Here is a 14093-nt window from a genome sequence, read left to right on the forward strand (position 1 = left end):
TGTAAATAGCTTATATGTCACAATGTTTACCTACATGTAACAACCAACTGTATAAATATATGAATGTACGCAACTGACAACATCCATACATTTTAAAATGTCCACAGATGACTAAGTAAATAATAATAATAATAATAATAATAATAATAATAATAATAATAATAATAATAACAATAAAAACTTATAGGTAAGAATGGCATGATTTACTGAGTCAAAGACTTTTATGAGGTCAAAAAAGATTCCTGCAACTTTATTCTTATTGTCTAATGATGTGCTAATCTTACCAACAAACTTGTGAATTGCTTCTACTGTGCTTTTTCCATGCTAGAAGTCACTCTGTTTCTTCAAAATAATGTCATATTTTTCAACAAAATTTTGAATCTGGATGGCAACAGCCTTTTCAGATACTTTTGGCAGGACTGGATGAAGAGAGATGGGATGGTAATTTTCCGTGTCTTTTCTTGATCCTTTGTTGTGCAATGATTTTATTTCCGTGTACTTTAGCACCTCTTGGAAACATTCATATTCAAAAGATTTGATTATTATTACAGATACTGTGTCATTTTGCGCACAAATTTAAGAACTTTTGTGAGTATCCCATTTCAACCTGCAGAATTCTGGTGTCTTGGTGTTAATAAATTATGTTTTACTTCTCTTGCTGAAAATGATTCAAATTTGGGAGGCATTAAGGGGCTCCGGAACGCCCTATACTTGCAATGTTAAAATAACGCTTATAAATTACATCTTTCCTCACAAAGTATTTGAGGTAGGAAGTTGAACTTTTTACAGATTATTTATTGGAATATGGGCTACAACTTAACACAGGGATTTTACAAAATTTTAGTTCAGTTATTAAAGATGATTTTTTTTCAATTGTAATGAAAATTCACAACATTTTTTTGAAATTTTTTATTTATATATTCAAAAATATACAGTTTTTTGGGAAAAGGCTGTGTTAAATTATGCAGAAGGTACTGTGTAACATTTACTGAAAGTTTGAAACAAATATGTTTGGAAGATCCTTAGAAAACATGTAATTAGTATGAGAAAATAAAAGTTTTGGGAATCGAGCAACAAAGATTGGATTAACTTTTTAGTGCATTCCAGGTCCATAGGATGGATTATCTTCATCCTCTGCAAACTCCTCCTCCAGCTTCCTCTTGTTCCTCCTCCTGTTTACTCTTGCTTGTATTTCTAGACTCTTTACAGCCCTGTCTGCAGCCCGAAGGCGTTCCTTGTCTAAAGCAAGCATCGCTCGTACCATGTTAGAAACTATCTTCATTCCCATATTTCTAAATACCTTGCACCTTAGAATGTTGCCATCATTGAAAGTCGCAACAGCATCATACACACCAAAGTGAAGTGTTTCTATTCCAACAAATACAGTCTTGGGGATTCTCGACCATTACACTTTCATTGGGGTTTTGAGTTTTTCCGTGAATACACTTTTTCAACAGTTCAGGTGCTGCTAAGTCTCTGAAAATAGGTTTTATCAGCTCCATTATTGCATGAGGCAGACTATGCTTATGAGTGTACACTTCACCAGCTAGCAATCCTTTGTTATATTTACACCGTCTTCTTCTTTGGGACACAAGCTACGTTGGGGATTTTCATCGGTTGAAGAAGTATGAAATAAAAGAGCCCAAACAGCCTTCTTCATTTCGTCAAAACTTTGAGTATTTTGCCTAATAGCCATTCCATAATAGTTCTGTATTTTGTCAATTACACTGTCAGTTAACCTTCCCTTCCCATCCAACCTTTTACCATCACTGAGTTTTTGTTTTTTGTACGAAGCTTTCAGTCACGATATATATTGAACCATCACAGGTTAGCCACAACACATACTTCATCTCACATCACTAAAATGTACCTGATGAACACGGACGTTAATAATAACACCATTTGACAGCAGTTTAACAGCGCCACAGTGGGTCACGCCCATGTAGAACACATTTCAGAAAAATTTAAAAATAGTTGTAGTCTTGGGAATTGAATAAATTATATATCTATTAAAAGGTAATAGTCTGCAGATTCAGAAAACGCAAAAAAGTAAAAATTGAACTTTTCATGATTTTGAGCCTTTCCGGAGCCCCTTAAGACATTTGAAATAGTTACAAATTCAATAAGGAGTAGCAAGAAGCAGTTACTGACTGATTGTCCTTCTCACCTATTTCTTAGCTGTACACACCTAGTTATGTTAAGCTAGAAAAGTGCACTTGCTCTCTGAACTTGATTTCTCATTTGGTTTTGAACAATAGCAGAATCTAAGTAGGAAACTGCTTAGTTGATGATTTGAAATATTTGATCAATTCTCACATGTACAATACCCAGAAAATGTATCAAATATGAGAAATGAGCAAAGGGGAAAAAATTAGTTCTTCACAGGAGTTGAAGTTATAACAGATGGAATAATTCCAACTTGCTATGTCACAGGCCTTCAAACAAGATTTTTAAATTCCAAAACAAACATTAGTGAGGTTAGTTTTTAAGTATATCAAGTATGCAAAATAAAGAGGAAAAGAAAAATAAATATTATTTATCTTAGGAGTGGTATCCCACCAAGTGGAGCTATTTTGCCTTGCCACATTTCAACTTCCCAAGTATTTGAACTGTTCACTTTCTTCCAGAATGGTTGATCCTACTTATACATGTAAGGACATACATTTGTGAGACATCTTCATGAGTACTGCCTTTTTTCCAATGCTATATTTTTATGTTATATTTTTTCCAATACTACATATTTTCCCAAAGGTAGGTACTCTTTTTGAGTATTAATTTTCTGATTCAGGAATAATCAACATATCATCTTTACACTTCATCTTATAAATAATTCAACATCCAGTGTCAAAATAATGAAATTACAATAATAATTCATTATCTCCACACATACTGATTAATTTAGAAACAAAGGAATAACACTGTCTCACACCTGTCCCAGTTTTAACCACCTCGGTGCCTCCAGTCCTCATGTGGTGTTCTATTTTTTGCAACACAAAAATGATAATTTCTGATCTTCACACACTATATCGATGTATGCTTTTGTATTTCACATTGTAATCTCTCTGTAAAACAGTGTATACAGCATAAATTTATTTTTGTAGCAAAAAATGATCATTTCTGACCAATTTTTACATCAATGTGTGCACTTGTGTATGTTAACTAAACCTTTGTATACGTGAACTAAAATCTATTTCAATGTCCAAAAACTGATTATTATATGGGCTGCAAATACACAAATAAACAGATTGTAAATTAGTCTTTGATCTCTGCACTCTATTAAATTATGTTTTAGAATTTCCAAGAGCCAGGTACAACTGACCTCATAAAAAGTTGTTACCCAGTCAGTGAAACACTAACATTGCACCTCTAAAACACAATGTGATATTACTCCCAATAGTCAAATAACATATTTTATCATTTTTCATTTTTTAAACCCACAAGCTTGATCGTCTTATTTTCCAAATTTTCAGACATCATTGATACATTAATTGTCTCCACAAGTTTATTTCAGGCTGTTTCATTTGAACGTACAGTCATTTTTACGTCTAGCAAAGCATTTTAACATATTTCATTTTTACAATCGTTATTGGCAAGTATGAGCAATGTGTTCACTTCCATTGTCTTCTCATTTGATTCACAGGGAAAAGGGAGGATGGGTGGCAGAGAGGGAAATGATATGTAAAGACTGTGGATAAGATATCAGAGCATCACATGTATTTTGAACTGGGAAACAGCAACTTATACATGCTTTCTGTTGCTGCTACAATCACATCTCATCTATACATCAACCACCTAAACACTCCTTTTGTGTTATACCTTTATTGAGCTTTACTTATGCACTATGTCATATTAATAATGTTACCCTTGATTTTTTTATGTTCATTGTAACTGAATCTAACAAGGTGAACAGTGTATACAGTTTGATACCAATTGGTGATAATAATGAGTACACCACATTCCTATGTTGATAAACATCAGAACAATAAACATCCTCCCCTCCCCCCCCCCCCCCCCTCCCGCCAATTTCACTCTGTACTAATGTCTCTCTGTCACTGAGATTTACCTTCCATTTTTGTCAGCTGACACAGCAGGAAGTTCCAAATGATGGCTAAATTTTACGTAGCACCATTCTAAATCATTTTAAAACAAAATGATTCACTAAAACTCTTTTTTATGTATTATAATGTTGTTGTTGTTGTGGTCTTCAGTCCTGAGACTGATTTGAAGCAGCTCTCCATGCTACTCTATCCTGTGCAAGCTTCTTCATCTCCCAGTACCTACTGCAACCTACATCCTTCTGAATCTGCTTAGTGTATTCATCTCTTGGTCTCCGTCTATGATTTTTACCCTCCACGCTGCCCTCCAATACTAAATTGGTGATCCCTTGATGCCTCAGAACATGTCCTACCAACCGATCCCTTCTTCTGGTCAAGTTGTGCCACAAACTTCTCTTCTCCCCAATCCTGTTCAATACTTCCTCATTAGTTATGTGATCTACCCATCTAATCTTCAGCATTCTTCCGTAGCACCACATTTCGAAAGCTTCTATTCTCTTCTTGTCCAAACTATTTACCGTCCATGTTTCACTTCCATACATGGCTACACTCCATACAAATACTTTCAGAAATGACTTCCTGACACTTAAATCTATACTCGATGTTAACAAATTTCTCTTCTTCAGAAACACTTTCCTTGCCATTGCCAGTCTATATTTTACATCCTCTCTACTTTGACCATCATCAGTTATTTTGCTCCCCAAATAGCAAAACTCCTTTACTACTTTAAGTGTCTCATTTCCTAATCTAATACCCTCAGCATCACCCGACTTAATTCGACTACATTCCATTATCCTCGTTTTGCTTTTGTTGATGTTCATCTTATATCCTCCCTTCAAGACACCATTCATTCCGTTCAACTGCTCTTCCAAGTCCTTTGCTGTCTCTGACAGAATTACAATGTCATCGGCGAATCTCAAAGTTTTTATTTCTTCTCCATGGATTTTAATACCTACTCCAAATTTTTCTTTTGTTTCCTTTACTGCTTGCTCAATATACAGATTGAATAACATCGGGGAGAGGCTACAACCCTGTCTTACTCCCTTCCCAACCACTGCTTCCCTTTCATGTCCCTCGACTCTTATAACTGCCATCTGGTTTCTGTACAAATTGTAAATAGCCTTTCGCTCCCTGTATTTTACCCCTGCCACCTTTAGAATTTGAAAGAGAGTATTCCAGTCAACATTGTCAAAAGCTTTCTCTAAGTCTACAAATGCTAGAAACGTAGGTTTGCCTTTCCTTTATCTTTCTTCTAAGATAAGTCATAAGGTCAGTATTGCCTCACGTGTTCCAGTATTTCTACGGAATCCAGACTGATCTTCCCCGACGTCGGCTTCTACTAGTTTTTCCATTTGTCTGTAAAGAATTCGTGTTAGTATTTTGCAACTGTGGCTTATTAAACTGATAGTTCAGTAATTTTCACATCTGTCAACACCTGCTTTCTTTGGCATTGGAATTATTATATTCTTCTTGAAGTCTGAGGGTATTTCGCCTGTTACATACATCTTGTTCACCAGGTGGTAGAGTTTTGTCAGGACTGGCTCTCCCAAGGCTGTCAGTAGTTCTAATGGAATGTTGTCTACTCCGGGGGCCTTGTTTCAACTCAGGTCTTTCAGTGCTCCGTCAAACTCTTCACGCAGTATCGTATCTCCCATTTCATCTTCATCTACATCCTCTTCCATTTCCAGAATATTGTCCTCAAGTACATCGCCCTTGTATAGACTCTCTATATACTCCTTCCAACTTTCTGCTTTCCCTTCTTTGCTTAGAACTGGGTTTCCATCTGGGCTCTTGATGTTCATACAAGTGGTTCTCTTATCTCCAAAGGTCTCTTTAATTTTCCTGTAGGCAGTATCTATCTTACCCCTAGTGAGATAAGCCTCTACATCCTTACATTTGTCCTCTAGCCATCCCTGCTTAGCCATTTTGCACTTCCTGTCGATCTCATTTTTGAGACGTTTGTATTCCTTTTTGCCTGCTTCATTTACTGCATTTTTATATTTTCTCCTTTCATCAATTAAATTCAATATTTCTTCTGTTACCCAAGGATTTCTACTAGCCCTCATCTTTTAACCTACTTGATCCTCCGCTGCCTTCACTACTTCATCCCTCAAAGCTACCCATTCTTCTTCTACTGTATTTCTTTCCCCCATTCCTGTCAATTGTTCCCTTATGCTCTCCCTGAAACTCTGTACAACATCTGGTTTAGTCAGTTTATCCAGGTCCCATCTCCTTAAATTCCCACCTTTTTGCAGTTTCTTCAGTTTTAATCTACAGGTCATAACCAATATATTGTGGTCAGAGTCCACATCTGCCCCTGGAAATGTCTTACAATTTAAAACCTGGTTCCTAAATCTCTGTCTTACCATTATATAATCTATCTGATACCTTTTAGTATCTCCAGGGTTCTTCCATGTATACAACCTTCTATCATGATTCTTATAATGTTATGAAGCAAAAAATTTACCTGGAAACAAGTTGTTTATGTAGGTAGTAGAAAAGTTCACCACGGCGATCTTTATTCACAATGTTGAGAGGTCCTTCAAACGGATACACAAGATGCCAGTGCCAGTGGAACAAATTTATTCCAATATCTTCACGAAAATAGGCAACACGGTGCTCAGGTTCAAGGTCAGAGGCAGTGAAATCTTGTGGTATTTCTATTGGAACCTGATTCAACAAGAGATATTTTCACAATATAAATTTTCAAAATTGTCTCCTGTCATAGATAATGCATTATTTAGTACAATTAATGCATTTATTAATACAATACATTTTTAGCAATGTAGCGGTTATTCAAATAATCTAATATGACTGTGGGGATATAAAACTGTGGAGTCGGCCAGCACAATATTGCTGCCCTGAGATAGCTCAACTAACCACTCTGGACCTGCACTTATTTCAGACTGAAAGTCCATCCATTGAATGTGGACTCACCAATGCTATGATTCACACCTAGTGAGTGCATAATGCAGTGCACAGGCAACACTAAGGACAATGACAAATTTGCAATACTTCTTAACCACCTTGGTGATCATGCTGATCTCATTAGTGACATAGACAAATACAAGACCATTGAGGCACTTCTGCTTAAATGTCTATTCCACATGCCAGTGCAACAACTTCATCTAGTGGTAAGAGAAACCTCACTTGGTCACAGTATGCCTTCTGCAGTGTGGCGCAAGCTTCACCTGCAAACTGATACAAGGGCATATCATGCCCTGTGGACCTTTTGGCTATTAAAGCAGTTGTAGAGCATTCAAATGGCAATGCTAGCATATGAGGACACTCCATTACTCCACTAGGTTTCAAACTATGTCTGGCTGACAGAATGCTAGTGCTCACACAGTACTGTTCATTGATTAATTCTCATCATGACTGCACTACAGCTGACAGCATCACTACCCACATTGCCAACAATGCACCACTCAGGCCCAGACTAGCCAACATCCTGCCTGCATTCCTGGCTGCTACTGTGCACCTTGTACTGTACCTCTTGATGTAATCTGTGACTTGCTGAACCTTGCCACTACTGCTCTGTGCGGTCTCCAGCATCATGAACATAATCAAATGCATAAAATGCAGACTACCACCAATGCATCTCCACCTGGTCTCTAACCTATGCCAGCCAGTCGAAACAAACTGTATGTTCGCCTTCATCCTCACAATGACATCCAGCTAATGACTCCGTGGTACCAGTGGCTGGCACTGCCTCCATCTCTCTCAATCTTGGCAACCATAAACCTAAGCCCTGGACATTGTTAGTGGCAACAGTGGAGCCTTGCTTAAGAGCACTACTGTTTACTACCAGACCTGAACTGCCCTCTGCTCTTGCACCATGGTGGCCAACAGCTGATCAGCAGAAATATCAGCAACTCCCTTCCTGCAAATGATACGCTGCCATCTCCTACTTCACAGTCAGAGATGCCTCTTGATGTTATCTTGAAATACGAAATGCTTCTGGTTGAGCTCCGCATGAAATCTGCCATGCACTCTGAACTCCAGCATTCCAACTCAGATATGTGAGAAACCAATGATCTTCTCTCTACAAGCATCACCAAGACTTCTAGCGAACTTCATATGGATCAACAGCAACTCACTGTTCTGCAACATCTATACCACTGCCCGACAATGAAGACATTTTGTTGGCCTCAAAAGAGGTCAGTCAGTTGCCTTTACCTAATTGTGCTCACCCAACCACATCCAGTTTGTTGACAGTGCTCCCGCGATGGGGTTGTCCATTGACAATTGTGTTACAATAACACCTATCACTATGCCCTTGTCCACCACTTCACACCAGTCCATCTGGCCACAGATTATTTTTACTGTCCATGATGGGAAAGTTAACTGCATTAAAATCACCTCTGGCAGGTGTGGATGAACTCTTGTGTGCTGGTATTGTACAGCCATCTGACAATGCTGAGCTTCCCCTTCAAACTCGTCTTCAAATATGATAATATCTGGTGACTGTGTGATGATTATCAGTTCCACAATGCCTGGACTGTAATAGAGAGCTACTCTGTACCAAACTTCCAAGGCTTTTGCATACAAACTTCTTGGTGTCACCATATTCAGTGTTGTTGACTGTAAAAGGGCCCATTTACAGATACCTATGGCTGACAAGGATGTACACTCCTGGAAATGGAAAAAAGAACACACTGACACCGTTGTGTCAGACCCACCATACTTGCTCCGGACACTGCGAGAGGGCTGTACAAGCAATGATCACACGCACGGCACAGCGGACACACCAGGAACCGTGGTGTTGGCCGTCGAATGGCGCTAGCTGCGCAGCATTTGTGCACCGCCGCCGTCAGTGTCAGCCAGTTTGCCGTGGCATACGGAGCTCCATCGCAGTCTTTAACACTGGTAGCATGCCGCGACAGCGTGGACATGAACCGTATGTGCAGTTGACGGACTTTGAGCGAGGGCGTATAGTGGGCATGCGGGAGGCCGGGTGGACGTACCACCGAATTGCTCAACACGTGGGGCGTGAGGTCTCCACAGTACATCGATGTTGTCGCCAGTGGTCGGCGGAAGGTGCACATGCCCGTCGACCTGGGACCGGACCGCAGCGACGCACGGATGCACGCCAAGACCGTAGGATCCTACGCAGTGCCGTAGGGGACCGCACCGTCACTTCCCAGCAAATTAGGGACACTGTTGCTCCTGGGGTATCGGCAAGGACCATTCGCAACCATCTCCATGAAGCTGGGCTACGGTCCCGCACACCGTTAGACCGTCTTCCGCTCATGCCCCAACATCGTGCAGCCCGCCTCCAGTGGTGTCGCGACAGGCGTGAATGGAGGGACGAATGGAGACGTGTCGTCTTGAGCGATGAGAGTCGCTTCTGCCTTGGTGCCAATGATGGTGGTATGCGTGTTTGGCGCCGTGCAGGTGAGCGCCACAATCAGGACTGCATATGACCGAGGCACACAGGGCCAACACCCGGCATCATGGTGTGGGGAGTGATCTCCTACACTGGCCGTACACCACTGGTGATCATCGACGGGACACTGAATAGTGCACAGTACATCCAAACCGTCATCGAACCCATCGTTCTACCATTCCTAGACCGGCAAGGGAACTTGCTGTTCCAACAGGACAATGCACGTCCGCATGTATCCCGTGCCACCCAACGTGCTCTAGAAGGTGTAAGTCAACTACCCTGGCCAGCAAGATCTCTGGATCTGTCCCCCATTGAGCATGTTTGGGACTGGATGAAGCGTCGTCTCACGCGGTCTGCACGTCCAGCACGAACGCTGGTCCAACTGATGTGCCAGGTGGAAATGGCATGGCAAGCCATTCCACAGGACTACATCCAGCATCTCTACGATCGTCTCCATGGGAGAATAGCAGCCTGCATTGCTGCGAAAGGTGGATATACACTGTACTAGTGCCGACATTGTGCATGCTCTGTTGCCTGTGTCTATGTGCCTGTGGTTCTGTCAGTGTGATCATGTGATGTATCTGACCCCAGGAATGTGTCAATAAAGTTTCCCCTTCCTGGGACAATGAATTCACGGTGTTCTTATTTCAATTTCCAGGAGTGTACCAAAAAATGCAAGAACTAAGTCATTTGATCTGTTTGAGTTTTTATTTATGGCATATAGCTTAAAAAATGTGGTCCAGACCTGGTGGAAGTTTATTGATGGATTCCTATTTAACACATCCTTCTGTTATGCTTACCTAGATGACATGATAATTTTCTCACAGTTTCCTGATGAATATGAGATCAAATTTACGCGCCATGTTAGAAAAGTTAGCAGCACACAGTGTCATAATTAACAATGACAGCTGCCAACTATGGAAATCATGTGTCACCTTTGTTGGACATTTGGCTGATGCTTCAGGGAAATACTTCATGCTAGAGAAAAGGGAACAACTCTGCCTGTTCCCTACCCCCTCAGACTATCAAGAACTACCACACTCTTTCCCCTGACTGAGCTGCTGCTCAGCAGGAACATCACTGGCAAATGACACGTGATATAGATGACTGAAATACAAATGGCCATCAACAAGATTAAATCTGATGTCACACAGGAAGTTACCCTTGCGCTTCCATCACTGGACACACACCTTGTGATCACCACAGACACCAGCAATTGTGTGACTGATGTGGTACTGCAGCAAGAGATTGCTGGCACAACACAGCCACTGCACTTCTTCTCTCAGAAGTTAACTGATACTCAGAAGAAGAGGTCAATGTCAATGTCACCCTGCTTGAGTCACTGTTAGGCATCTCTGCTAGTTTCACAAATTGGCAGACAGTCCACAGAGTAGTCTCCAGGTCAATGAAACATGCTATGCCCCTTCCCTTCTCCACCAGTACAGTGGGTTTAACATCTTGCTTCATGACCAACTGAGCCCTCTCGTCACCACCTCTGTATACACTGCTTCTGCCACTGATGTGTGGGATGACACGCCTCTACCACTGCCTAACCAGCCTCTAACCATCACACCGGGTATGCTGCCCATCCTTCATCACAGATGATGATGTCATGCCTCCTGCTGCCTCACCAATCATGGACCATCACACCACTTACACCGCACCACCATCCCCCTCTCCTCAGCCTCCAGAAGCTCCTCCCACTTAGTGCTTTGGTCATGCCCTGTGCATGGTCAGGCACCTCACCAGTTATGACATTTCAGTGATTAACATCTCCATCACACCAACATCTTGTCAGCGTACACATATTTCTCCCATTTGTTCCACACTAGCACTATCAGCAGGGGGAGCCTCTGCGTGGACACACATCCATGGAATCGCCCGGTACAATATTGCTGCCTTCAGAGAGCTCAACTAACCTCTCTGGATCTACAGTTAGTTTGCTCTGATTGATGTTTGTGACATCATGCTTTCTACCTTGTAGGACAATAAAATCTATTTGTACAATTTTTTATGGTTTGTCAGTTGTTATTATACATAACTACTATTCCAAGTATGGTACTTCTTGTATGACAAACTGTTTAACTGAGCATTAAAAAGTGCAAGTATTGATTTTTGTATTAATATTTTCAATGGGATTGTGACTTATGTAACTTTTTCCATACTATTTTGCAATCTACACTACTGGCCATTAAAATTGCTACACCACAAAGATGATGTGCTACAGATGCGAAATTTAACTGACACGAAGAAGATGCTGTGATATGCAAGTGATTTGCTTTTCAGAGCATTCACAAAAGGCTGGTGTTGGTGGTAACACCTACAACGTGCTGACATGAGGAAAGTTTCCAATCGATTTCTCATACACAAACAGCAGTTGACTGGTGTTGCCTGGTGAAACGTTGTTGTGTAAGGAGGAGAAATGCGTACCATCACATTTCCGACTTTGATAAAGGTCAGATTGTAGTCTATCATGATTGTGGTTTATCATATCGAAACATTGCTTCTCGCATTGGCTGAGATCCAATGACTGTTAGCAGAATATGGAATCAGTGGGTTCAGGAGGGTAATACAGAATGCTGTGCAGGATCCCAATGGCCTCATATCACAAGCAGTTGAGATGACGGTCATCTTATCCACATGGCTGCAACAGATCGTGTAGCCAGGTCTCGATCCCTGAGTCAACAGATGGGGACGTTTGCAAGACAACAACCATCTGCACAAATAGTTTGATGATGTTTGCAGCAGCATGGACTATCAGCTCGGAGACCTTGGCTGCAGTTACCCCTGATGCTGCATCACAGACAGGAGCGCCTGCAATGTGTACTCAACAACAAACCTGGGTGCACAAATGGCAAAACGTTATTTTTTTGGATGAATCCAGGTTCTGTTTACAGCATCATGATGGTCACATCTGTGTTTGGCGACATCCCAGTCAACACGCATTGGAAGAATGTATTCATCATCGCCATACTGGTGTATCACCCGGCGTGATGGTATGGGGTGCCATTGGTTACACGTCTCGGTACCTCTTGTTCGCATTGACAGCACTTTGAACAGTGGATGTTACATTTCAGCTGTGTTGCGACTTGTGGCTCTATCCTTCATTTGATCCCTGTGAAACCCTACATTTCAGCAGGATAATGCACGACTGCATGTTGCAGGTCCTGTACGGGCCTTTCTGTAAACTTAAAATGTTTGACTGCTGCCCTGGCCAGCACATTCTCCAGATCTCTCACCAACTGAAAACGTCTGGTCAATGGTGGCCGAGCCACTGGCTCATCACAATACGCCAGTCACTACTCTTGAAGAGCTGTGATATCATGTTGAAGTTGCATGGGCAGCTGTACCTGTACATGCCATCCAAACTCTGTTTGACTCAATGCCCAGGCATATCAAGGCCGTTATTACGGCCAGAGGTGGTTGTTCTGGGTACTGATTTCTCAGGATCTAGGCACCCAAATTTCGTGAAAATGTAATCAGATGTCAGTTCTAGTATAATATATTTGTCCAATGAATACCCGTTTATCATCTGCATTTCTTCTTGGTGTTGCAGTTTAATGGCCAGTAGTGTATTAAAAGTTGTCTTATACACACAGAATTGCCATGTACTCCAGTTTTGGAACCTGGGCATGCTAAAATGTCAAGGGGAAATCTATGAATAAAATTAGTAGCATTACCCATCAGTCTACTTATAAAAGTAGTTTTACATTCTACATGATTACAACCACCAACCCATTTTTAACTCATTTGTATGGACACTGGTAGACACTTGTATGCTGGAAGTACAGTTGAATGTAGGTCATTGCATAGTTTTTATTTGTGTAGAGAATAGTCATTGGTACCACATACCTGGACATACTGCAGTATGTCTTATGCTGTAATTACCAGAAGAAAGCAAAGAGCTCATTCTCAGTGACAATTTCATCTGAAAAAATGAAGATACATCCACTTCCACTGACCACTCATCATTAGATTAAATATATTCTCATCATGGTTCTTCTTCTATGGTGGCCTCTGTGGTCACTTGTATTCAATACATGTGATTTCTTTCATCTGGTGTTGTGCCAAGATCCAATGTTCACAACTCCATTGACACATTATACAGGACAACTACCAGGAAGAATCTGATTCTGACCATGATATCTTGAGGTTTTTATAGCAAGATTTAAAAAACTTAACTGACATTTATCAGGTCTAAAATTAGCTACAATGAATAGCTACAAAATGAAGAGATTCTCTGTTGACTGATGTTTGTCTTTTTGGTACCCTTTCCATCAATAAAGGATAGATAAGGTGAAAATTATTAATAGAAATATGCTTACAGACAGAAGAGTACTAACCCTTGAGCCAGGTGGGACAGCATTTGCCTCCTGCCTTACTCTTGTGAAAATTTCCCCATTAACAAATTTATGAGGGAAAACACCGATAAGCGAGGGTAAACCAACATCACGTGTATCTGGTCTGTGCAGTATTGCTACAGATAATGCATATATATAAAGATAAGGATTCAGTCTCTCCCTACAGAAAACAGAGGCAGAAAGGAAGTCTTCTCTGTTAGGCATATCTGAAACACAAGATCAAAGTCAGTTTAATTAATATTGGAAACAATCCAAAAGAATAAAACAGTGATTAAGAGTAATCAATTA

The 14093-nt window shown here is 40.7% G+C and overlaps 1 protein-coding gene across 1 annotated transcript in view; it reads right to left on the reverse strand.

Annotated features, from left to right (window-relative positions):
• The window catches only part of LOC126155944 (phenoloxidase 2-like), a 306288-nt gene that overhangs the window by 195561 nt on the left and 96634 nt on the right, over positions 1-14093 (reverse strand). The window contains exons 4-5 of the mRNA XM_049916267.1: positions 13788-14011; positions 6523-6725 (exon numbers count right to left, since the gene is read on the reverse strand). Of these exons, the coding sequence (XP_049772224.1) occupies positions 6523-6725; positions 13788-14011 (427 nt within the window). The remainder of the gene's footprint in view (positions 1-6522; positions 6726-13787; positions 14012-14093) is intronic.

This window comes from Schistocerca cancellata, chromosome 2 (assembly GCF_023864275.1).
Source record: "Schistocerca cancellata isolate TAMUIC-IGC-003103 chromosome 2, iqSchCanc2.1, whole genome shotgun sequence".
Taxonomy (NCBI): Eukaryota; Metazoa; Arthropoda; class Insecta; order Orthoptera; family Acrididae; genus Schistocerca; species Schistocerca cancellata.